The 26,155-nt window shown below is 41.1% G+C and overlaps 3 protein-coding genes across 6 annotated transcripts in view; 1 reads left to right on the plus strand and 2 right to left on the minus strand.

Moving 5' to 3' along the window:
- Positions 1-12,293: 12,293 nt before the first annotated feature.
- The window catches only part of LOC306925506 (tubulin beta-5 chain), a 28,003-nt gene continuing 14,141 nt past the window's right edge, over positions 12,294-26,155 (plus strand). The window contains exons 1-3 of one of the 4 annotated variants that reach the window (XM_079504366.1): positions 12,294-12,315; positions 22,826-22,893; positions 24,678-24,812. The gene's annotated coding sequence lies outside the window, so the exon portion shown is untranslated. Of the gene's footprint in view, positions 12,316-14,953; positions 15,102-15,160; positions 15,288-22,825; positions 22,894-24,574; positions 24,813-26,155 lie in introns of those variants that run through there. The other 3 variants (XM_079504365.1, XM_079504364.1, XM_079504367.1) reach the window with 3 other exon arrangements.
- On the minus strand, positions 12,701-14,987 carry LOC306925510 (protein rapunzel-like). The gene is made up of 3 exons (XM_079504372.1): positions 14,869-14,987; positions 13,648-14,144; positions 12,701-13,488 (listed from the first exon to the last, which is right to left on the minus strand). Exons 2-3 carry the CDS (start codon positions 14,139-14,141, stop codon positions 12,801-12,803), a joined length of 1,182 nt encoding a protein of 393 aa, XP_079360498.1. The 5' UTR covers positions 14,142-14,144; positions 14,869-14,987; the 3' UTR covers positions 12,701-12,800.
- rpz (rapunzel) lies at positions 16,967-25,998 on the minus strand. Its single transcript, XM_079504373.1, has 4 exons — positions 25,607-25,998; positions 24,157-24,234; positions 20,993-21,069; positions 16,967-20,171 (listed from the first exon to the last, which is right to left on the minus strand). The coding sequence occupies exon 4, from the start codon at positions 20,129-20,131 to the stop codon at positions 19,451-19,453; it is 681 nt and encodes a 226-aa protein (XP_079360499.1). The 5' UTR covers positions 20,132-20,171; positions 20,993-21,069; positions 24,157-24,234; positions 25,607-25,998; the 3' UTR covers positions 16,967-19,450.

Below are 26,155 nucleotides of genomic sequence, written 5' to 3' on the forward strand. Positions count from 1 at the left end.
ACCCGTGTGAAGTGAGTGGTGCAACTCCGTGTGGGGGTCCCTGGAGGGTCCCCAGAAGTTCCAGGGGGCTGGGCTGGTTCCGGCGAGCCGCCCTGCGTCCGAAACGGTTGAGAAATGACAGAGTTACCTTGTGAGGGTACTGTACTGTACTGTACTGTACTGTACTGTACTGTACTGTACTGTACTGTACTGTACTGTACTGTACTGTACTGTACTGTACTGTACTGTACTGTACTGTACTGTCACCCGAAATCATCATATAAACAGTCATCATATAAGCAGACCCAGGGTGCCGGCCCGGTTCCGGCGAGCCGCCCCACATCCGAAACGGTCGAGAAATGACAGAGTTACCGCGTGAGGGTCCCCGGGGGGTTCCCGGAACATCCAGACCTCCAGGAACGCGCCCAGGAGGCCGGGCCGGTTCTGGCGAGCCGCCCTGTGTCCGAAACAGTTGAGAAATGACAGAGTTACCGTGTGGGGGTCCCCAGGGGGTACCTCTACTGTACTGTACTGTCACTGTACAATATGTGTGTGTGTATTAGGCTGCACAACAGTGACACTTGGTGATGAAAACAACCGCTATTTTCGTGTTCGGACACAGGGACAAAGGGACACATAGCCACACACAAAGTTCCGTATAGGAGTGGTTGCACCACCCAAAAAGGAGGCAGAAGATGGGAGATGAGCAGGGAAAAAAGTATAACAGTATAACACACAGATAAGTAGTAAATAAATAAAATAAATAATAACAATATAATAACAATCATGTGTTTGTTGTTAAGTGAATGTCAAGCTCTACATTTAGAACCATAATCCAACGTACGTCATCCATCATGACATGCATTCAGAATACGTCGTTTTGTATATGAGCTGTCCGACAAAATAGCTAATAATTCTGGTCTCCAGACTGTCTGGCTGGCAATTTAAATGTCTAGCATGACCTCTACGTTGGTGATATATTGGTGTCCCACAAAATATCCTCTTGAGAGTCCTTTCTTGTCCTCTCTAAATGTAATGAGATCTGTGCCCAGTGCAAGGACACATTACATCTGTATGTGCCCTTGCACTGCACACACGCAAGCATGCACGCACGCACGCACGCACGCACGCACGCACACACACACGCACGCACACACACACACACACACACACACACACACACACACAGCGGGGTCCGCAAATGAAGCACATTCACATACCCTTGAAATCAAATATTTCAAGTTTTCAACAAATCGGCATCCTATACATTTGCGTCCTGTCTCTACTCTTCCTGTACTTGGTCAGTGGTTTTTATTTAATGAATAAAATGTAATTTGAACCAATCAGGTATGGTAGACTGTTAATACAATATAATTAGTATCTGTCTGTAGCCTATGGTACAGCTTGTAGTCAGGATGGGAGAGATCAGAGATGATCTTGCTCACTCGCTGGATCAGTCTGATTGTGTGTGTGTGCGTGTGCTGAAATGTGACAAACCACACCTGACAGTTTTCAATGGCTACGCTGTCCCCCCTTTAGCTGCATGGGTAGAAGTGATGTGGGCACACCCATTGCAGCCAATCTGTAGTTTGTAGCTGGCTAGCTAGCCTGCTAACATTAGCTAGTCTAACGTGCACGCCATTGTCCAGTATGTGCAATTTCAAAATGAGTGATAATAACCTATTCCATCCACCAAAGTTGCCAACTTGAAAGCGGCACATGGTGTGGACTGTGGACACTCACTTGCATGGCGGTTCACTCGGGCATGACTCACAAGCCTCAAGGTCTCGCTGTCGACGTGCCTGCCTTGTTGTCAAGTGATCACTGTGATGGAGCTGTGGTTTTCCACATGTCGAAAAGCATAAATGCAGTCTGATGATCAGGGTCATGCATGTCATCTGCAAACTTGAGAAACTTGACAGAGCAGTCCATGGATGTGTAGAGACAGTAGAGCAAAGGGGAGAGAACACATGGTTCCCCTTGCCTTGTGCTTTCCCAGCCACCCATGCTGCTTCCTGTCTTTCAGGAAGTTGACAGAGAGCTTCATGCAGGCACAGTCAGCTGGGAGAACTTGTATGGCAGGAGTTCTGGCATTGATGGTGTCGAATGCACGTACAAGGACAAAATGTGAGTCTCCAAAACACTCATATTTGGAAGTTATGGTTATTGCGTAGGCTACCATTCGGCATTTATTTAATTATTTTCTTTCTTTTTTTATTTCAAACTGTGAGATACCAAAATGTCTTGTGAGTTGGCTGGGTGCAGACTCTGGACATTCTTCAGTCCCATGACTTACTGTATCAACTCTTCTTGATTAACACAAATGGCTCATCTTAAATATTCACATCCATCAACTCTGAAGAATACATTGTTCACATTATTGATGTCTTTACATCGCAGTTACCCTTTAATTATCCAACATACTGTAAATGACTCTGTGTATTAGTTAATAGTCAGTCTTAAACAAATACTTTGACATTAATAATAATAATATAACCCTACTGAGATGATAATGCACAGCAAAACAATCTTTCCCCCTAGTCATGGTACAGTCCATGTAACCATGACGTCATCAGACTAAAACACAGCTGGTGAAGGGTGTTCCCATTTCAAATGGAGTGGAATTCATTCTGATTTATTGTGATGAACTAACAAAACAATAAAGCTAACCTGAAACATAAACCATACACCATCTGTTATTATATTATATTATATTATATTATATTATATTATATTATATTATATTATATTACATTATATTATATTATATTATATTATATTATATTATATTATATTATATTATATTATATTATATTATATTATATTATATTATATTATATTATATTATTGCGACTAAAGGTCGCAGTTAACTATGGAATCGCACATTTCCCGTCAGTTTGTGTGTTGGTTGGGCACGTGACATCACGTGACATCATCAGGGATGGAGCACGTGACGTCAGCAGGGATGGAGATCCCTGATGTCATCAATATTAAGCCCATATATGGAGATCCCTGATGTCATCAATATTGGCCAGCAACTCTACATTTGACCTCAAACCCTTAGATCTATCTCCATATACTGTATGGAGCTGACCTGTTCTGACATTCCATATGTTGATCCTTCCCCATCCATCCTTCCTCTTCGATGTCTCCCTTTTGACTGATACCTGTCCATTCAAACTCTAGACGGGCCTGCCCCATAGTTATTAGTGCAGCCGGCGAAAACTAGAGTTCTCAACAGGCTCGAAAATTAAGATCTTACCCCATGCCAAAGCACCAGCGCTCGCCCAGCAGTCTGCTGTCACACAGGCAGATATGTTGATCTGACCCCCCATGTCAAAGCGCCAGCGCTCGCCCAGCAGTCTGCCGTCAACGAGGCGGATGCGTGCACGCGACCTCGCCGCCCTCAGGCGTCTTACTGGTATTATATTATTTTACATCTGTCATTCTTTGAAATGATTAGGAGAATGATTATGTGTATTTTTGCGAATATGATACCAGACTGCTAATGACAAAGAAACAGACAGTATGATGAGATGTATAATAGCAGTGTTTTTAAAATTAAATTTATGTGACTATTGCAAGTACGCACATTGTCACACAAATATTCTGAATGTGAATACTATGCTATTTATACTGATATGTTCAAGTATTTTATGATCCAAAATGCACCTGAACTTTGACCTACTGTATCTGATTCTGATACCATCCACAGTCACTCCAGTGAGGCACCCTCATCTGTCTTTCCAAGTTCCAACCAGAGGAAGATACAAGCCCATCTGTCACTCATGATGAATCAATACAAACCGTGGCTTAGTTTGATCAAAGGAAACAGATAAGGGCTCAGAGGCTGAGCGAGGGCAGCGCATTGACTGCAGTCAAATTCACCCCCTGAGTCCATTCTTACACCTACAGAACCAAGTGAACTCTTCAAGCATTACGTTCCAATGAAAAGTGTAAACTGTGTTACTCTGCCAGGCACTTTGTTCAATCATATTGTTTTGCTCCCATCGACTCTTTTGGAAAGCTTCCACAAAAATGGTGTATTTTATTTCCATGTTATATATTATTTTGGTGAAGTGAAATCATATTTTATTACACCCGCTTAATCACTATATTTCCTTTACTGCTGTGATGGATGATGCACAAAATATGCATATTTCGCCTCATTGTTCCATTGGCTATCTGATGGGACCTCAAACTGGACCCAAACCCACGCTACGCCAGCCACACAGCTACTGCCATTCATAGCGAGAATGAAATCTCTGGTGAATAGACTTACAATATTTGAAATGTAACTTTTATACTTTTAACCATACTGTAGGTGTGGATTTGGTGTGTGTCCGGATACAGTCTGATTGTAAGTAAATTATTTTTGTTTTTGCTGTATGGTTTGTAAAATGGTATATATAACATATGTGTGAATTCTGTGAAAGTATGGGATGTATTGTGTACAGCAGGCCTGTTTGTATAGCAAAGTTGTACCGTGGCACTATGAGAAAAAGTACAGAAAGCACATTTTGAACAGCATATCGGTGCAGATCAATTCATCGATTACAGCTGTAATTCGCGAATGGATTTTTGGACTGTAGAATTAACCTGAGGGACTAGAATGTGAATGTGAGGGTGGGGGTGCCTCCCTCAGCCTATTGACTTGCAGTCAAATCATCTGTCCCTGTCCTAAAACAAATCCACTCTCTCTGTTGTGTTTATAGGAGGGAGAACCTCAACAGTGTAAATCAGTGTAAATAAGTGCAGTATACTGTAGGTGAGTGTAAGTATTGATGAATGATTCTGGGGATTACTGTCGAGTCTTGACAAGATGTGGTGGCCAGTGTTGTTTTTGGCAGCAAATTTTGATTTTAGTCTTGAATAGTTTTCATTTAGTTTTATTCACATTTTAGTCACCCGGGATGTTTTAGTGTTTAGTCTAGTTTCAGTCGACAAAATATCATAAGATTTTAGTCGACTAAAATCTACAGTTGATTTAGTCGACTAAAATGCATTTTGGCGGGCCTTGATGCCGTCGTAATGACTGTTTTTACACCTGCTGAAAATAGCCGATCTACAGTGAGCTTGTAGATTGGCTATTCTCAGCATGCAACCGATTGTAAAATGACTTATACTGCATCTCTTGTCCACTAGTCCCTTCCTAACATTTTAGTCTAGTTTTTATTTGCTGACGAAATTGTCAATATATTTAGTCTTAGTTTTAGTCATCATAGCTTAGTTTTTATTTAGTTTCCATTTAGTTTTCGCCAGTGGAAAAAGGTAGTCGCCGAACATTATTCGTCTTAATTTTAGTCGACGAAATCAACACTGGTGGTGGCCTAATGTTGCCTTTAGTTTAATAGGGGGTTCCCCTTCCATAACCCCAATGGGCCTACAGTACTCTCACCTATCCCCTCCCCTGTTTTCATACAGTAGTAGTACAAATCAGGTTTTTATGTTGGCTATAATTCTTATTTGATGCCACACTGTATTATCATGACAGATTCAGATTGTTTATTGATAATTTGTCCGTGGGAATTACTTGGCGATTCTAAACTGTGACTTCCTGTTTACAGAAGGTTAATTGGTGCCATATTTCTTGGGTTTCCTATCTTTCATCATTTCCCTTTTCTCATGCTTTTACTTAGTTTCTATTCCCATGGGGACATTATCTGAGACTCCTCCCTGAACTGGACTATAGAGGGTATGCGTGTGACATCATCATTAAACCAGGAAGTTATGCAGGAATGCCTACTGAGTGGCAAAAACGACTTTCTAGCCTTGACAGCCGAAACAGAAAAGTCCTATCTTATTTAACAACGTTAAACAATGTTAAACTCACTTTGTATGTCGCTTTGCCACTCAATTTGCCACTCGATTTGCCATTCACTTTATGCATGCGCATACCCTCTATCCTTAGCATTAATTTAACCCAGAGAATCATCCGCGGAATGTACTTTAGACCAGGGTGTGCAGGGTGCGGGGGGCCAGAGGTGGAGAAATATTGAATCCCTTTGTGATTGTGAGATTTTTAGATTTTTGCAGTAAAAAACAAGAATCTATCAAGAATGTGATTATTGTTATTGTTTCTTAAGTTAATAACTGATTTGAGTTACCATTTTATAGCCTGATTATAAATTCTATTGAACTTAATTTGTTAACTGTCGGTTAAAATAAGCACAATAAGGTTCTGGTTTTACCATTATAGCAACACAGATAATGATTTGAAAGAAGTGATTGGAAGAAATGAGGTGTAGACAGAGAATGGTGAAATACAGATTTATTAGATGTGTGACAGAGAGGGAGGAAGGTCAGAGAAACTAATGGCAAACGTTCACATTCCTCAGTGCTGACAGGACTGTGACCCGCACCAATTCATGGGGTGAAGAATCTAAATGGGGGTGTCTTTGTTAATAATCTGTGTATATGTCTGTCTGTGTGTGTGTGTGTGTGTGTGTGTGTGTGTGTGTGTGTGTGTGTGTGTGTGTGTGTGTGTGTGTGTGTGTGTGTGTGTGCGTGCGTGCGTGCGTGCGTGCGTGCGTGAAGGTAGACATGAGACAGACATAAAGGACAGATACTCATGATAGAGTCCTTATCAATTAGAGTCCAAAGTGGACTGTTAATCCTCCAACCAACAGTGAGTTGAGATAGTATAGTATAGGAGGAGTTAGAAGAAGAAGGGAGTTTGGCGGTTCGAGGGGAGTTCAGCGGTTCGAGTCCCGGCTCCTCCTGTCTACATGTCGAAGTGTCCTTGGGCAAGACACTGAACCCCAAATTGCTCCCGATGTGCTGGTTGGTACCATCGGTACCATTCGGTGTATGAATGTGTGTGTGAATGGGTGAATGTAATGCACAATCTATGTAAAGCGCCTTGGATAAAGGTGCTATATAAATGCACCATTTACCATTTACCATTACGTGTTAAACAATGATACAGTATTATATACAGTACATATTATGGGATGTTCTGGTTGCATCATGATTTGCGTAGTTCCCTGGGAACTAGGCTTGTTGACATTTTAAGCAGGCAACTCTAAAGGCATGCTGTAAACTTCTTCCAAGGTTAACAGTGCTATCTCATATTGTTTACATACCAGAAGGAGCTCAACGGATGAAAAACATGACCAATGCTGTCTGTGAACCGCAATGAAAATGTACAAATGTCAGTCAAGATGACATGCTAAAATAGCCTAGGATGTCATAATAACTAAATAATCTTCAATATATATTGATTTGATCACAGATCTATCACCACTGATTGCCAGCGTCATGACGTCTGAATTAGAATTAGTTGATCAATAACAAATAATCAGACAACAACTAATCACATTGTCTTGAGCTTGTGCCCATGCAAAAAACAATTTCAACTGTGACTGTGTGTGCGTGTGTGCGTGCGTGTGTGACTTCTTCTTAAAACTAGTTAAATCTCAATTGAAAACATCTGTGACAACGCAAATGAAAATGAGGAGAAGCAGTGGGGTCACCAGACAACCAGGAGAGACAGGAAGTGTTGACAAACGTGAAGAACAGTTTGAGACATGCCAGGTGGTCAAGAGTATAGACATGTGTTCAGCACTTGCCATAATGCTTGACCACACACAGATGTGTCCTCTCTAGACTTTCCACATGCTATTGTGTTGAGTCACACACAGCTGACACAGGTATAAGAAATGGTGTCAAAATGCTTTCTGAGAAGATGGTGCACACTGTATGGTATGGGTTTGTATTGCACCAGTGTGCTATATCCAAAGGCACCCATAGTCAGACTTGAGCCAAGGTTCAGACCCATGGTGAGACTATGGTGAAGGCACTACTAGTGGCAGTAGGAACATCGGCCTTAAGCTCAATGCCAAGAAAACTAAAGTAATGGCATTTAACACAGAGGACAGCAGTCAAGGATTTCAAATATCTCGGTGCCTGGACTGCCTCGAAGGAACAGAATATGAACGTCCGCTGTACACTTCCCTGGAATGCTTGTATGGACCTCAAAAGGCAACTACGGACACTCGTACAGCAGGAAAAGGCCCTAGATGGCACCTACACAAGAATGCTGCGAATGCCACTTGATGTCACAATTACATGAGCGGACCACATCAGAAACGCAGACTTCTGTAGAGGCCTAATGTGGGTCGCGGACAAGGTCAGGGAGAGAAGGATGAGGCTGGCTCGACACTGGTGGCCGAGCCCATTGGCACTGGGAGCTAACCTAAGGCCTGTTCCTTAGGTTAGCTATAGGCTAGGAGGGGGAATTGGTGCACCACCTACAATAGACACTGGACGCTGGACACTGCACATGTACAATACAGGATTTGGAAGTGTGCACCCGATTGGCTATTGTTCAAGATGAAAGAGATAGAGACACACGGGGACTACAAATTTCACGCCCCCAAATGAGACAGCGTCCCCACTTCTGGTCCGTTGGCACGGATACTGCAGGCCAGCCCATAGAAGTCCATTGAAATTCAACTGTAGTTAGCCTACTTTTAAAATAATATGAAATGAACTGAAGACTATATTGATTTGAATAAAAATATGTTTCCAAATGTATGAAGTGTCTTTGTCAACATATATTGTTGTTTTCTCAATAGAGGATGTATTTCACATTTAATTTACCACTTGAATGAGTTACCCATAATGTTAACGGAGCAAAGGGGAGACGGCAGACAGAGAACCTGTCGCTTTTAAGGGACGTCACTGCCTTTACGAGGCTACGAGCGCCGACTTTGAAGAGTGGAATTCTCAATATACATCCCGATCCCGACTGACTTTGTTATTCATGTCTATATTTTGAACATGTCACAGGCTTACTATATATGTTCTACCTACCACGGAGCTCCGACTGTGTGTTTTACCGCTGTCAACTTGTTGTATAATTAACTTTGCTGAATAGTTGCATGGGAAAATAACCCAGCTAAATGGAGGAGTGACATCCTGACATTTTCAACTACCTAGTGAATTCTCCAGATGAGTATTAATAATAGTCTTGCAAGAAGCTGTTTAGATCATTTTCAACAAATAGGCCTACATATCATATAAAACGAAATACAACAAATATATCTGGGTATTGAAAACCTCAAGGGATGCAACCGTGACGTATATACCGTGCGACCACTTTGACTTGAGATTTACAATGCTAGCACTTTTCACAAACTGATGGAGTATATTATAGTACATTGTAGGATGTATATTGAGATGGCAGGTATGTGACATTGAAAAGGACAAATCAAACATATGGGACACTTTATGAGAACACAAAAAAAATCGCTATAGCCTCAGTAATGAACCAGTGAAATTAGGGTATTTCATGATGCCTCTCATAGGGATTGCATTGGCAGCTGCAGTACACAGTTGAAACGGACCAGAAGTGGGGCCGCTGTCTCATTTGGGGGCGTGAAATTTGTAGTCCCCGTGTGTCTCTATTGAGTGTCTTTTCTGAGCATGTCATCATGACTCATAGGTGAATATTCGGGGCAAAACTTCAGAATTTGTAGATCAGCTATTTTTGGTGAAGAGATTTTAGTGTAGATGGAAAAGGAAGGGGACCAAGTAAGTAGACCACTGAGCCTGTCAATGAAGTGTATGGTTGAACTGTGTTGGTTTACAAGGTCAATTGATATACAGTGAGGGTTTTTTCACAGTGCAATGTCCACACGAGGCTACGAGGCGGTTACAGGTTCAGAAGCTGGCTGTTGAGGAACCTGACTAAAAATGGATCTAAAATGTTACTGACAGATCACCTTGCCAGGAGGGACTATTCAAAGGGCCAGTCCTGAGTGCGGGCATGGACCTGCAGATGTGTGTCACAGAACAAATGTTTTAATGCTTTTTATCGGATTAGACCACTTAAAGAGCAGCAGGCTGGTCGATGGTCCACTCGGACTGATGGGTAATAGCATTATCCTGGGGCAGGATTGGCAGACACCAATGGACAGAGCTATCCTACCATTGATCGACTTTTCCCTTCAGGGCCACTCTGATGCTAGCTTCCATCCATCCAGTCTTTCATTTGTTTATGAAATATTGATATTGGCTGCTATCTTCTCTCTGAGATTAGGAGATTTAGCTTGATGGATAAGGAGAGTGTTTCCAAGACACTGGCTATTTGGGGTTTTGTGTGTTTTTTAGGGGTAGCCTAATTGGTTTACAACCACTATAGTAAGAGGGGACAAATCTTTTGCTTTTGCCCTCGATGTCATACTGCCATTTGTTACATAATGACTCAGGGTGTTATTGATCTAAATGGGTCTCTGTCCTCTACTGTATGTCAGAACAACTTTGACATTGACAAGAGCCACGTCTTAAACACAACCTGTTCTGATCTGATGTGGTCTAAATATGTTAAATAATATCAATCCAGACTGCACCATTGTCAAAGCTGGATTTTTGGCATGCAAAAGGTTAATCATTATGAAAGAGATCATTTTGTGGCAGAGCAAAATTGTGAATCTGCTCCCCTGCCAGTGGCATAGACTTGGTAGTTTACATGGCTAAGGATATAATACTAATACTGAAAGTATACTGATCTGTATGTTGACAGCGCCCCCTGTCTGCAGAGTAGCTTCATCACCATCGAAATGCAATTGTAGACAGAAACAAACCGATATAATCCTCTGAACCACAAAACAAGCTTACACTGGCTCTCTCTCCATAAGATGGATGCAGTTGATGATGTCACTAAGCATGCCTTGGTCTTCCCATAATGACAGGGAGGATTGATGCATTACCACAACCAGAGCCTTTCTTGTAGGGGAAGAGCCTCTTGGATCAATAGTTGTTACCTAGGCAAAGCCCACACAACCACAAATGAATCCACTGGCTTTTAGTATAGGCTGCCACTGTCCATGTCTACAAACCTGGGGAAACAAATTAGACAGCTGTAATAATGAATGATTTCCTTTCAATTATACCCAGTACATACCCTTTCCATCACATAAAATCTACAGTGATCAAGGGCACAATTATCTCCATGTTACAGAAATGTACAACATCAAGAATAGATTTTTTTTCCCTAAAGTGGACATTATAGCAAATTGGACTGAATTCCTTTGAATGCTTTAGGATAGCAGTCACACCAGATACACTCAAGAATTGCGTGTCCTGTGGCTTTGTGACACCTCAGTGGGACAGGTTCTGTAGTGTGTTTGGTGAGGGATTGTTTTTTATGGCACACCCATCTGTGTGTCTACAAACATTCTGATTGTTTTCAACATAGGATTAGTGTACTGGCTGTCATATCATTTGTAGTCATGCTTGTTAGTCACCTGTCTGGCTGTCTGTCTATTTGTTAAAAACCAGTATGTCAAGATAGCAAGTTGAATATTGTGTATTATTCTATTAGAATTAAATATTTGAAGATAATCTTTTTTAAGGATCATAATACTATAAATGGTGCTTACAATGCTGATGTTACAAAAGTACATCTCTTTTTAGCAAAATCCTTGTGTATGACGTGTGTAATCTAACATCCCACTATAGAAGCGTTCACTGCTTCATGCAGGGAGGCCTCTGGATGATTCAACAAAGACCATTTCCTCCTCCTGCACTGTATATTATAGATAATACTTGATGGACCCTGACAGGCTTGATTTACGATAGGGAGGCACAATGGCTAAACACCCTACTGGTCTATAGAGCTATGAAATGATGGCTGTCTCCTCCTGCTCTATGTCTCAAACAAGCATAATGAGTGGTTCCTGCCTGCTGAGCCAAGCACTTTACAGCTCGTCTTCAGTATATTAGCCTCAGCCAAAGGTTATTCATAGCCTATCAAACTAAAACTGTGGTCAGGAATTGCTGACTTTAGTACAAATATCAATTAAATTAGTCGAGGCCCCTGTTACTTGGGGTGTGCTGGCTTGCCTCAATGGCCACACACCAACGGTGGTTTATAAATCATCTTTATAGAGGAAAGAAGAGACAGATATTAGATTACACCGGTATATATGTCTGTTAATCGTTCATGTAGTTATTAATTGCTGTAAAGGAAAACAGTTACAACAGGACAATTGTAAAGTTTTTATTTTTTAAATATTACTCATTTTGTAGGAACTATGAGACAGGTGCATACTGAAACAGACTAACAAAAGGCACTGTGCTGGCAGTGCTAGGGTTTAATTGTTGCAACATGCCTGGTTTAGATTCAACAGTAAATGGTTGAGCGTAGTTAGAACACAAGGCACATCGCAGAGACCTGAGTGCCAACTCCTCGCCTCTTGTTTTCACGGTTGAAAAAGTAACCCCCATGCTCCCTTTCAGTGTTATGTAGGCCAGCCTGTCTTGCAGAGACAAAATGGGACTACGGCTCAGCAGCAGATGCAGTATCAGCAAAACCATCTTGTTGGAGCGGTATGGCTGCAGGGTTATTTCTCTTAAGAGCTTGGGGCATGCCGTTTACTGTAAAAGCATGCGTTATTGTATACATTATAGGCTAGAGTGAAATATACTGCAGGGGAAAAAGGTGTTTTTGAGTGAGGTGGCAATTCTTCAATATTATAAACATGAATAGATGGTAGTTTTCTTTTTTACAGTGCTACTGTGTCAATAATTCAACAGCTAACACAACATACATTTATAAATATTTATGTTTTTGTTCATAATTACAAGCACAAACTTGTACATCATCAAATGATGTTGATCATAGATCATAAATTCTCAATGATAAGAGAAGGAACCATTTGAAGTTATAATATGATTTCTTCCAAATCCTTTTCATGGACTTATAGCATGGCTGTTCTACTTGAACAATTAGGCATAGTTAAGCAAGCATTTTGGTATATTATAGCACAATATATTATTTATTGTTCCCTACGTGTTATATTTGTCATTATTCTTCACTCAGAATGCACACACACTGCTACATTCTTGTGTCTTTCCCAGTAGTGGCAGTCTTCTGGAAAGCTCCAGGCTGCCACACTTTCTTTGTGGCGACTAATGGCGTGAATGACAAACCCACAGAACTGCTTCTCCAACACCTCTACTATGGCCTGGGGACCTTTCTTTGACAGGCTTTCCATTACCTGCTGGATGCACTCACGAGGCACCGGCTGTGGACTAGTGCTGTAGGACACCACTACATTAGTATTGTTTACCTGGAGTACCTCAAACTTGTTCTGACCAGCTACATGATGGAAATGCTCCCCAGCTCGCCAATTCCGGTAGGTACTTCCAGAGTCGTTAATCACTCGTACCGACCAGTTGACCCAGTCATACTTGCCTGTCAGAAATTTGAGAAGTTCCTGGGCATTATCTTGAAGATTTGGGTCTTCTTTCTGTTGGAGGAAACGTTGGACATCCAGTTCGGCTTGCACTGGGAAGGCTGCTACGCAGGCCTCAATGGTTGCTTTCATTTTGGACTCTACTTCTTCAATTTTACTGTTCCAGTCTCTGATTTTGTCCTGTTCATCATCGGGACACTCTGGCAGGGCACAGTGACCCAACAGAGCAATCAAACCCAGGCAGAACAGTTCCTTCATCTGAACACAGAAGTCTTCCAGGAGGCGTCTGTTTCTTGCAACATACCTGCAACAACATAGTTGGAATCGATTTAGGCTGCATTCATATTTTAGGCATTTAACTGATACTTTGCAATGATTTATCCAAAGGGAAAATGATGATATATTAGTATTGACAACAAAAGTTAACACACATGGTAGCAATAGTTGCATAGTTTAATTTTACCTTTCCACCACCACCAATACAGACTCCCCAAAGCTGTTGTTTCCCATCAGAGCATCATACAACACATAAAGATTCTTCTCTCCTCCTGTGTTGGCAAAGTGTTCCCTAAAAAGCCTGATCTTAACATCTCTGAACTGTTGTCTGGCCTCCAGGATGTCCATGTACTTCCTGAACTGGTTCCTGATGTTCTCTTCCACAGAAAAGTACTGAGAATCCAATCGCCCTTTCTTGATCTCGCAGTCAATGTCATCCAGCTGGTTGGAGAGCACATCAAGGCTGTTCCGCACGGCCAGGAACTGCTCCTTGACGTAGAAGACCTCTTTGCTCTGAACATTGTCCATGGCCAGTCTTAAGACAGGTGCTGCAGCCTCGCATATCGGGAAGAACTCCCCCACAGCACTGGCCAGCACCTCAGATCCCCTCTCGAACATCTCCATCACTGCTTCGATGGCTTTCTTCTTCTGGGCCACGACCTCTTCCAACTGACTTGTCATGGTCTGAAAGGGGATTATGAAGGTCAAACAATATTAATAATGTATTAATAGTTCACAAAGGTGTGGTGGTTCTTTGTATTAATGTCTGTAATAACAGGGGGGTTTCAGTCAGGGTTTCAGTCAAGCATATCATATGATTGATAAATGCTATATGTAGCTAATCACTATATACATGCCCTTATGTCTGTCTATACACTACAGTAGGCCTACGCTATGACTTCACTGCACCAAGGCCAAACAAACCATGTTTAAAAATCTCCTTTCATCCTTGCCTGCAACCTGTCATACATCACTGTGTCCTCCCTGACCAGACATTTGCATCAACATATGGCACCACCACAATTAGGAAGAGGAGATGGACAGACGCTGCATCATGGTGATATGATGACATGATAATGGACATCACATTTCTTTATAAATTATATTGTAATACATTACACATTTCCATTACTTTAATAAACACATGCAATCAATGGCCCAATTGCACCCAAATGAACTAATCCATTTGAGTTACGACTAGTACTACAATGAGTAAAACAGCTTTGAGACCTACTTGTAGGCCTACATTTGTGAAGAAACGTTACGTAGGTATCCAAATAAATATTCCGTGTGAAAGTCATGCGCACCTAAACGAAAGCCGCAGTGGAATTTTACGCACGAGTATCCTGGGGGGGAATAGACACACCTCACTATTTTTTTCTTTTCTTTTTTTTTTACCTTTTTTTACCTCTCTTGGTGGATGAAAAATCAGTTCCTCTGATTCTTTAAATAACAGCGTTTTTTCCTGTTCCTTGGACGAAATGGTACTCCTTGTCTTTCACGCCAGATTAGCTCCAACAGCTGCAGTCAAGTTTCACCCCCAAGTTAGGGACAATTCCCACGGTTCTCCCTTTCGCCGAGGAGGGGTCCAAAAACCAGATTCACTGAGGAAGATGCACAACCCTACCCTATATCTGCAATGTGAGTAGGCTATGTGCAAAGGAGAGAGCGAGAGAGAGGGGGGGAGAGAACGCGCAAGAGAGAGCGAGAGAGAGAGAGAGAGAGAGAGAGAGACTGAGAGCGAGAGAGGATGTAAAGAAGAAAAAGAGCGCACTAAAATGTGAGGCCATGTTCTGCTTGTCCGTGTCAGCGGCGTCACACAAATGGGTGATTTTCCTTCCTATTATAAGTAGTGATAATGTGTTGTTAATGTCATTCTCATAAATACCTTAGTCCTATTTTTGTGGTAGCCTATTGCGCACTTTTACGCAAGTCATAAAAATGGAATTTGATGTCTAGCTTTTGGATTATTCAACGAATTTGAGGTAAGACACATTGAAAACTACTATAATGACATTTTCAGCACTGGAGTCGATTGCTTAATACGCTAGAATAGCAAGTTAGATGAATTGCAACTAGTCTTCTATTGTTATATGATGGCATGTTCTACGAACACCTCACCTGTATCAATCAAATGCAGCCTATAGTCTATCTATTTATGTTTAACGCTTTCTTAAAGAAAAGGGGAGAAGAAAAGAAACGTGGCAAGCACTTTTTTCATTATTCTTTATAGGAAATGTGGGTCTATAACACTAATTACCATTAAGCTTGAAATAGCCCAAGCTGTTTGTTTACACAAACATGATTCGTTGTTGGGCTCATAGGCTACATATATCGATCTATAGATCGATATATGTAGTCTATGTGCGCACAGTCTCTCTGTGCGCACACGACGCGCCCTGTGAGCGTCCATGCAGAACCCATCTCATCTAAAAAAGAAGGGGGGAAAAGCCATTAAGCCTTTAGTTTTCTTTGCATGATATGCGAATTCGGCTCATGAACATTTCATTGTATTTTAGGTCTACCAGATTTGGACCCTTAATTTGACCATTCTCAGTATCTCAGTACCCCTCACAGGAGCGTATATATTGCATTGCATCACGCGCTTTGCGCAGCCTACTGGTCTGTAGCCTAGTAGGTCAACCTCATAGAGCGGCCGTCAACCCAACCCACAGCGGTCGTTACTGGTCGTTAGCCTAACTCTCTGGCCTAACCCAGCCGCAGGTTAAGCAACCTTCATGTATAGGCCAGCCGCCAGTGGCAGACACTGGCAGTGAGCCTGCTAGGTCTACTATTTGTAATTGAAATTAATGCTTTTTACAAGGCAGAATTGTGTACTTGGATCAAAACCAGTTGTAGGCTATACTGGATATTATAGCATACCAAAGTTGTTAAATACCTTCCAGGACCATACCCCTTTTCTCAATAATGGAAAGGAGATTTTGCTCTGAATATGCATGCATGGGAATGAATAGCCTACCTACAGAACTTTTGATAGGCTAAAGCCAATGACGTAGCGTAGCCTCGAATTGTTCTCTCCAGTAGACGGCATACCATGCGGCATAGACACGGACAAATCACTGGTTTGGTTTTGGCAGCTGTAGTGGATGTTCCAGCTGATGAGTTCAGTGCGCAAGGAGAGTTGTTCACACTAGTGAGGCAACAGTTCCACCCTGTGGACATGTCGTTGAACTGCATCATCATTGCTTATTCAATTTTGTATGGATGTATGAAAAATGAAAATTCCTTCCCTGCATCCTTTTCGTTTGTTTCGGATTCCTCGTCTCGCTTAAAAGGAGTAAATCTCCCAAATGTAAACTGAATTTACCGCTAGACAATTGTAGCTAGTTTCATCCCTTCAATCGATTTATTATTTGCCATAAAGTCTGCTAATACACTTTTGTTTAATGCATTTGTTTAGCCTGAGATCTAAATGTTTGCTCTTTATTTTCATGATGCATTGCAAACTGATGCTTTTTTTTCATACAATGAATGACTCCAACCTCAAACATTTTCCTTTATAGGCTATATTTATTTATAGCATCATTCTGCATACAGGCCATTATCCATTATAAAATAGGCAAAAATATATTCAAAAAACTTAACATTCCAAAGGGCTCCATACCGTCCCCCAGCATTTACATAAGTATACTTATAGCAGTTGTCACATTATAAAGCAATGCCATGTAACACATACAGTATAGCTATCAGAGTAGTTATCATGACAGCATTAATGGATGACAAGTAAAGGTGACGGTGTCAAACTGTAAAAAACAAAACAAAAAAAATTGTACTTCCGACCTCTCACTGATACCTCCATTTCTTATGTAGCAAGATACAAATCCTTAAATTACATCAAAATCAATTTATTTAGGCACTGTTGGTCTGACTGACAAGCAAGTGCATGCAAAGATTATGAAATACGAAAACTGATGTTATATTTACGCTAATGATAAAATAACATTCACCTAACCGGGAAATTCCTCTTTGATTAAAGCTGATCAAATAAACCCCATTTATATTGTCCTATATTACCGTGATACCATACGTCATGTAATGTTAAACTGTTAGTGTTCCATTACAATTTAAAGCCTTATGTGGGGGAAAAGTTACCACTGTGGGTAGAAAAAAAATAACAAAAATGGAAGCACATTCAAAGCAAATGTATACTTTGACCTATTGTTTTACAAGATATGTTCAACTAGCTATTGTCCATACTGTATATCTTTATGATATAGAAGTGCTTGCTGTGCCTGCCATATACTGTATCTAGTACATCCGGTTTCATTAGTGTTGTAATCAGCTACTACATATAGTGTCAATATATAAAGGGAAATCAGAAGCGCTAAAATACATTAAATTACGTGTTTTTAGTGTTCAACAGATATTCTGACGTGTAAATAAAAGCAAAATGATGCAAAATATCAAACTCTGCATATGCACAGTGAGCATTAAGAAGCTCACTAAAGTTACATTCAACATTGAAAACTTTGGGATGGTGCATTTAAGATCCTTTTGGTCACAATGTTTTTTTTTATGGCTCATTTTTTTATGGCTCATAAAGCCAAAACCTGTTCCTACTGTAACTGCTCCCTCTAGTGGTTGAACATGCATTTGATAAACAGCCTCTTGCCACATCCTTTGAAGACTATATCAATACAAATTGTATTGATTTACTTGAAAGCAATTATGAGTGCATTCGTTTCTTTAGTGAACAATTTCTTCACCAAATGATCATGGTCATTGAAGCGTAGATACCTGGATGGATATGAACCAGTAAAATGTATTTCCAATATCTAGCCAACCCAAATACGTACAGTGTGTGTGTGTGTGTGTGTGTGTGTGTGTGTGTGTGTGTGTATATATATATATATATATATATATACACATTCTCTCCTTGGAAAATTGGTAATGTGTAAGCACACAAATCTCATGTACTGTATTCTTTGACATCTAAAGGTCTATTCATAGTCCAGTTTCCGGTGAAGAGGTGACCACCAAAACGGTGGTTATTAAAAACATAGATGTGTTGTGTGAGCAGTGACTACCGCGGTGTGACGTCATGTTGTAGTTTTCGGTGGTCACCTCTTCACCGAAAACTGGACTATGCATAGGCCTTTAAAATTCAATACTAACATTGAATTATATTGATGAATTACTGTTGATTATAATCGAAAACAAAAGAAACATATCTCAGCTGTCGGGCAGAAACCAGCCTCTAAAATATAAATGTCAGGAAATGAAAAATATAAATTTGTCAGGAAATGAAGAAAACCGTATATTTTTAAAACAAAGCAATACTGCCTCACCAAAGTTGGTATTGTGACTGTATATACAATCAGATACTTGCAGGAGAGGGGGTGGAGTTAGCTGCTTTAGCAAACCGTTTGAGGGTCCAATGGAGTTAGCTGGTTTTGTCAGAAGGACTTTTCATAGATTCAATTTCAATATTCTTGAGGGGCTCCTATATACAGGTTTAATGTTTGTTTTTAGCTCAATGTTTGTTTTAAAAAACGAGAGAAATTAATGTTTGTTTTGTCCCTAACAAACATTAAATCCCATTAACAATAAAGAGAATTTAATGTTTGTTTTGACACCATTTGTTTTACATCATCATTACTCCTCGATGTTGTAAGATGATAAGAGCGCCACTCACTTCACACGGGTGTGATCTTTTAACCAACAAACAGATGAAAAGGGTGTTCAATAGCATTGATTTATGATAATTGTTTTAAACCTGAAAAATTGAGTTAGCTGGTTTCTGCCGGATAGCGATGATATGCAAATGAAACCTCTATGATTAATATGCCCATACACATAGTACAAATTCACATAGTTTTCTTCAGTGAAGTGTGGTTGCATAACCAGTACTCAGTGAGGGCAGGAAATGGAAGAATATAGCAGAAGGAATCGGCAGGATAGATGGGAATGTGGACAAAGTCCTAAATATCAAAGACAGGTAACAGAGGTGAAATTACGCCTCCCCTTCCTCACTTGCACCTCCTCAAAGCCTCCTGCATCTTCTCCTGCACATGCTCCATCTTTTCGGACCACTCCTCACTCAGGCCTTCTTCGTCATCTCCAATGATGGCGGCGTAGCCCATGAGTGCGATGAGGCCGATGCAGAAGAGGTAAGTGAGGCGGGTGCAGAGGTGCTCCATGATGTCGCGGTCGCCCTGCGAGTGCTTCAGGTACACTTCCAGGATGGGTCGGCTGAAGATTTTACGTTTTCCTACCACGCCCTCGTAAAGGGTGTGCAAGTTCTGGTCCCCGAGGTCGTTGCTGTAGCTCATCTCAAAGTCATCCTTCTTGCGCTCCCGGAGCTCGGGCCGCGACTCCACCATCTCCATGAACTTGCGGAACTGGTTCCGCAGGTTATCCTCCACCTTGGAGTACTGGCCATCTATTGTTTCCTTCTTGATCTGCACCAGGGCGTTGTGGTTCTGCCGGGACAGGTCGTCGAGGGCCCGGTTGACGGTGCCAAATTCGCGTTTCAGGGTGCGGATGTCTTCATCGTCCACGTGGTGCAGCACCACCCGGATAAGGGAGCCGGCCACACCGAAAATAGGGTTCACCACGGCTGCTGCAGAGGAGATGGTGGCCACACATTCCAGTACCTTTATCAGGCCCTGCTTCAGCTTGGCCTTATCATCCTCAATCTCTTCTGACATGTTGGCGAGGTCACCTATGCTGCGATGACAGTATGAAGGTCTATAAGACACAGAAACATGAACAGAATTAGGTTCAATACATCATTGGTGGATTCCTTTTTAGAGATTGCAATTTTAACCTCCTATGCCCAGCTTTGTGTTTGTGTGGTTTTAAGCAACTATGGGCTATGGGGCTTATCTTAGTTTTATTTTTACCCAAACAGAAATTGCAAGTCAGAATGCATTTATTGGGAAGCTGTGTGGAAGTTCTTGCCACGACCTCCCCCTGTTTTTGTTGATTAATACTCAATCCCCAAAAATCAAACAAGAAGGCACTATACATTTGTAATTGGCATAATTCATTGCCTCCTTTGTGTATGCAATTATTTTATGGAAGTTTTACTGATTTGTTTGGATGGTACAGTGCAGACACAGGATATCAATGACAGAGAGAAGAGATGAAATGCAACATATTGTCGGTCTCTTGCAGCCGGGAATCGATTCAGGGAAATTTCAAGTACGTGGTGTTCATTCAAATAAGTTGACTACCAAGACACCCTAATTTCATTAATTAAAATGGATGACAGTCTACTGCACTTTAAACATTTCCTATACCGAGATGGACATTAGCAAAGAGAAGAAAACTCACATTGGGCATTAGCAAACTTTGTGAGTGATAAAGCAAGACCATTGTAGAGAAAGTTAAGGTAGGCTTTAGGCATTGGTCAGCAGGGATACACACTATGAGCAGGAACATTTTGTTAGCGTAGAAAACCATTTGAGATAGAGAAAATTGTTTCTCAGGGAAGAGAGGCTTATCATGAGAGTAATCCCCCCCCCCCCCCCCCTCCCCCTCTAGATAGTTGAAATGTCATGTCTTACATTTAAATTCTTTTGAAGCTCAAAGAGGTCTTGTCCTTTGGATGAGGAACGGTTAAGTCTTGGACAAGATGATGCACCTAAAACACAAAGTTTTATACATAATAAGATAGACAATAATAATTTCACATCAAGCCCATTTTTGTTGTCCCATGATTGGCTGCAGACTTCGGCAATGAAGGAGTTAACAGTTATATTGGTTAACATAGCAGCTCTCCACTGAGCACTGAAATACTTCAGCACCAGGCTGTTTTCAATGAGTTTCTATGGAGGGAACAGATAGCTCCTGAGCAACAGCGATAGTAGCAACAGTAGGCTAGCAAAGGCATGTTGAACGACTAGTGCTTCTAGCAGCACATAAATAGCACACAACAAGTCCCTACACACTCAAATACTGAGTGTTAAATCAAAGGGTTCTTAAAGAGTGAAATAGTCAGTAGTAAGTAAGATAGTCAGTTGGGATTTTACCATTTCGCTTAAAAAAAAAAACAGGTCACTGCACTCAGTTGTCTTTACAGTACAGGTTTTATCAGCGGGTCAGCTATGTGGCTGCAGGGCTATATTTAGCTGACCACAGGAGTGTTAGTAGTGCTGCAGAGAGGAGTCAGGCCTGAGAGCATGCTCATTCATTACACCTCACTGACAATTATAGCATACAGAGCCATGACATGCTTTAACTCAGCTATTACAAACACCTACTACACTGAGATTACAACATAGTTTAACAAATGTGAACCTAGACTATGGGTATAAAGAGAATACAATCCACAATCCAGTAATCTTTAGGACTCGTTTAATAAAAAAATAAACACCCGTGTGAAGTGAGGGGCTCTCTTATCATCTCATTCTGGCCAATCACACTTTGCGTCCTCACTTTTGTCTTCAATGTTTGTGTTTACGTAATGTTTGTGTTTACACAAACACTCAAAAATGGACATTCATTATCAATGGCATTTAATGTTTGTATTAGGATAAGTTTGTGTTTACATGCACACTAAAAGCTGGACATAGGAGGGGATAGCGCCCCTCGATGAGGATCCACAGCAGCAGTCAAACCAAACAGACGCGTTTCGGCGCACAGGCCTTCGTCAGTGTAGTCATTTTGAAATATTCCTACACAATGACGCTCCCGTTTGGTTTGACTGCTGCTCTACGTATTTTCTGAATCTGCACCCAGCATACTCCTGAACTCTTACAGAATGTCCTTGAGTCTTTCCCTTGAAGTGAGTTGGCTCAGGGAGTGAATGACAGTATGACACACTTTAGGTCGCAAAAGTTCAAGCAGGGAGTACTGAGTAGAAGCAAAGCCGAGCAATGCAAGGAATACCCTGCTTTGACTTCAGTGGGCTGATGTTCCTTAATATACGTGTCCACCAGAGGGGGCAGGGATTACACTTACAATGCCCCGCCTCCAAGTTTCAGCACCAGCATAATGGACCGATATGATGATGGCCCTGAAGGATATAACCCTTTATCTTCAGGTTAATATTAGTTGATGTGCTTAAGTGCAGGTTATCAGAGGTAGTATGAACAGACTTTTATGAACAGATTTATTGGTGGTGGTCGTGAAAGAACAAGGCACTTGAAAAATGATGTAAGGTCTGAACCCATACTCATGAGATTTTTCCCCCCCTTTTTGTTTTATTTTTCTTCAACTTTGTTGAAGGTTAAGTATTACTTTTCTATTGCTCTCTTCTGCTTTCTACTCATTATATCAGAGTTGTTTGCTCTTTTGGTTTACATAACAGCTACTAAATGTGTTTTTTTTTAATTAAATTATTGTGTTAAGAGATTTAGTTTTTGTGACACATGTCTTTATTGTTAATATCTTCACAGATGGTGTTCCACATAAAAATGCATCCCATGGATTCCTCATCCAAGTACCAGAATCCAGCTGTTTAAATGTAGGTAATGAAAGGGTTAATCATTTTTCCTCTACTCTTTTTTGCCACTAGGGCCTGCCTGCAACTTCAAAATTGTCAGGCATATCTAGCACCAACATAGTCTTTCTGCAAATTAGGCAGGATTTGGTACTGACGTGGCACAAATTGGAGCAAAAGTTGTTTAAATAAGCAGAATGGTTGAACAGTGGTGTAAAAGGCAACTGAAAATGAACCCTTGGTGAAGGTGACATCATTCCTTAATTATTCTTCACCAGTGAAAACTATCTAACCATAATTCTCCACTTTATTACAGTGAATGATTGAGCTGAAATACAAAATGCATGCTGTCACACAATTAATTTATCCCAATAATTATTATGAATAGTCAACAGATGAGGCCTGTGACCCTGTTCATACATTTCCTCTTTGGGTCACCAAATTACTGTTATGTTCAAATCTGGGCCTTATGGGAAAATGGATATGGGCCTTATAGGAAAATGGATACAACAGCACTTCTCTATCTAAATCAATAAATACTAGCTTGATTCCCATTGCATTATATCTACCAAAATTAGATTAAACCTAAGCTAAATGTTGTTATATATGCAATTATCATACTCAAATAGGAATTGTTTGTAAACAGAGTAGCTCTAGTTCACTAATCAGGAAGTAGGCAGTTGTTTTCACCAGTCCCCAGTTCAGTGGAGAGGCCATCTTGAATTATTTTTTCTCTATGATCATATGCTAAGCTAATCGACTTCCAGATACAATCTTACATTTAAAATACATTCTAAAGTATGATTTGCATGTTCATGGCTTATTTGAATGTTATTTGTCTGCCACCCAGGCTTGTACCATGAGTTTTCTCTTTATTTTACTGTACTGACTTCTGGCAGTTGAGACACTTGAAGAACAACCTTGAGCCTAATATAGTTCAAACAATAGATACCTAAGGAAGGCTAAACACACAACTATAGACTTTCTACCGTATGGTCTGCTGTGTTTAAATACTCAAATCAAGCCAACAGCCCCACTCCCAACAGCCAAGAGGCAGAAGGCTGCCTTTCCCATGCTAGCAATGGCTCCCCCTAGCCGTCTCTCCATATTTCCTTGTTAATGCACACCATAATGCTCTGTCCCACCCTTCTGTATTACACTGTACAGAAACTTAAAAACACCTGAAAACCTATTTTTTTGTTGGCTAAATTTGGAGTATACATTCACCATTTGCCTTTTGTCCAACATTGGGCAACATTGGCCACTGGAAAAGATAGGATTCCTTACCTTTTAAGTACCTCTCTCTCTTTACACCACCCTCTCCACAGTCCCAAACTCGATTGCCCTTCTTCTTCCCAGCAATCCCTGCAAAAAAGGAAACTTCCATGTAGGTTGAATGTGTAGGGGTGTTCATATTTTACTAAACCATTCCCATACAATTCCAAGGGCCCAAAATGTCCAGAAAGGGCCCTATTTAGCACATATTCACACATGCTCAAACATGCGATTTTAAAAGGCTGTCAATGGGCTCAGATAGTGAAGCCCACTCCTCAAATACACTCTGATCTCCCCCTAAGTTTTCAACTTATTCTGGTCCATCAGTAGTCATACAGTCCATACTAAGAAGCAATTGTCAGTCAGTACAGTGCTGCGTATTCAGAGACTTTCCACTGCATCTTGTGCATTTGCCAAGCCCTGGAGCATCTTTGGGTGGACCAAAATGCACCATTTTGTGGGGAAATTGTTAAAAGAGACCCCTCTAGAATGGATTTCACCAAAAAAATAAGAAAGAAAACGTTTTCTTTTAGAGAGGACCGAAGAAAACCAATGGATAGCTACGTTTCCAAATACACCTCTCCAAAAGTGCACAGGTGTACCCACAGCTGCAGAGAGATCTCCAAACGCTCTAGAGGAAAAACGAGAAGATTCTTCTGTCTAAAAAGGTAATTATTGAACATTATTTCACCATATGGTAAAGGTTTTGGGCTATTATCACATTTGAGATCACTGCCTTTAAGCAAACCCAAGTTATCAAAAGGCACGAACTGCAATGCGCCACAGTTATTTATCACTGAATTAAAAAAAATATATATTTATTTTGCAGTGGGTTTGATATTTGTACAGTATATAGCCTACATCAAACACATCACAATAGTGAACTTTGCAAATTCAAGTTGGCAATAACGTGGTGCCACTGGATTAATTTAATAGGCTGCAGCTTTGCGCCCTGGTGCTGAAAGGAGAATAGGCCCTACTCCTGGATAAACAGCCCACTCACTCCAAAACAAAATACTCAGACCAGTAAAAGAAAAAAATAATAATAATAGGCGTAAATAAAATAGGCAAAACTGAGCAAAGTCATTCAGAAAAAGAACCCCACAAAATGTAAAAAGAGAGCATGCCATCCGATCCTCGGCGCCGTTCAAAAATGTCCAATGCAAATTCTGTTGACAACACACAATAGCAGGGTCCAGGGATTTGAATGAAACGCGGAGAGGCATGATGTTACTATATTTCCACAGCTAAATGGATAGGCGTTTGTTGTCCTGAATGTCCAGATATGTCTCCTCCAGTAGGCTATTATGTAGGATAGATCCACCCGTCAACTAACAACAGCTATTTCTGCCTGCGTATCAGCAGACAGCAGCCTTTGTTGTGTTTTGGAGAATTGCTATTTGAAATAAAACACGAGTCTGCATTTTATACTACACATAGCCTATCTCTCCGCATACGGTACCTGCTCGGACACGAAGTCACTCAGCGTCGTCAGCGACGTACTAGTAAGCAATCTTTCTTAAATAAAATGCCCTCGTCTGTGACTGTGTGCGCCCTTTGCGTTGCGCCAGTTTCCAAATGACAACCACAGAGTGGAGAAGGTGCATGGCTGCACGCGACTCACTCACTGGTGCTGTCAGTTGCTGCTACAGCCTGGCGCACGGCTGTCGCTTTGTTCATCAGCCGCAGCAGCTGTTATTCCAGAATCCATTCCATTCCACAGTCAGACCTTTCACAACGAGAAGTAGACAACTAAGTCAAAGCATTAGTAGTCTACACGAGGCTACGTAGATAATCCGTTTGATAACCACAAGCTTGCCTTATGCAAGTTGAGTTGTGCGGTCAACATGCGCAATAATTTATGTTTAGGCGAATGCATTGCAAAACGTCATTAACGTAGCCTGGGGGGGCGGCAGTAGGCCTAGAGCTTGTTTATGGTTCCAGTCCAGAGTGTGTGAACCTAAAACAAGCTTGGGACTTGGGAGACATTGGATATCTATATCCAACAAGA

Source organism: Electrona antarctica (assembly GCF_951216825.1).
Source record: "Electrona antarctica genome assembly, chromosome: 6".
In the NCBI taxonomy this organism is placed as follows: domain Eukaryota; kingdom Metazoa; phylum Chordata; class Actinopteri; order Myctophiformes; family Myctophidae; genus Electrona; species Electrona antarctica.

Bases quoted from the DNA above. Each gene is read 5' to 3' on its own strand.
- LOC306925510 (XM_079504372.1), bottom strand. From the start codon at position 14,141: ATGACAAGTCAGTTGGAAGAGGTCGTGGCCCAGAAGAAGAAAGCCATC. The intron at 13,489-13,647 runs GTAAAATTAAAC...ATGTTGTTGCAG, and splicing joins GTATTGGTGGTGGTGGAAAG to GTATGTTGCAAGAAACAGAC.
- rpz (XM_079504373.1), bottom strand. From the start codon at position 20,131: ATGTCAGAAGAGATTGAGGATGATAAGGCCAAGCTGAAGCAGGGCCTG.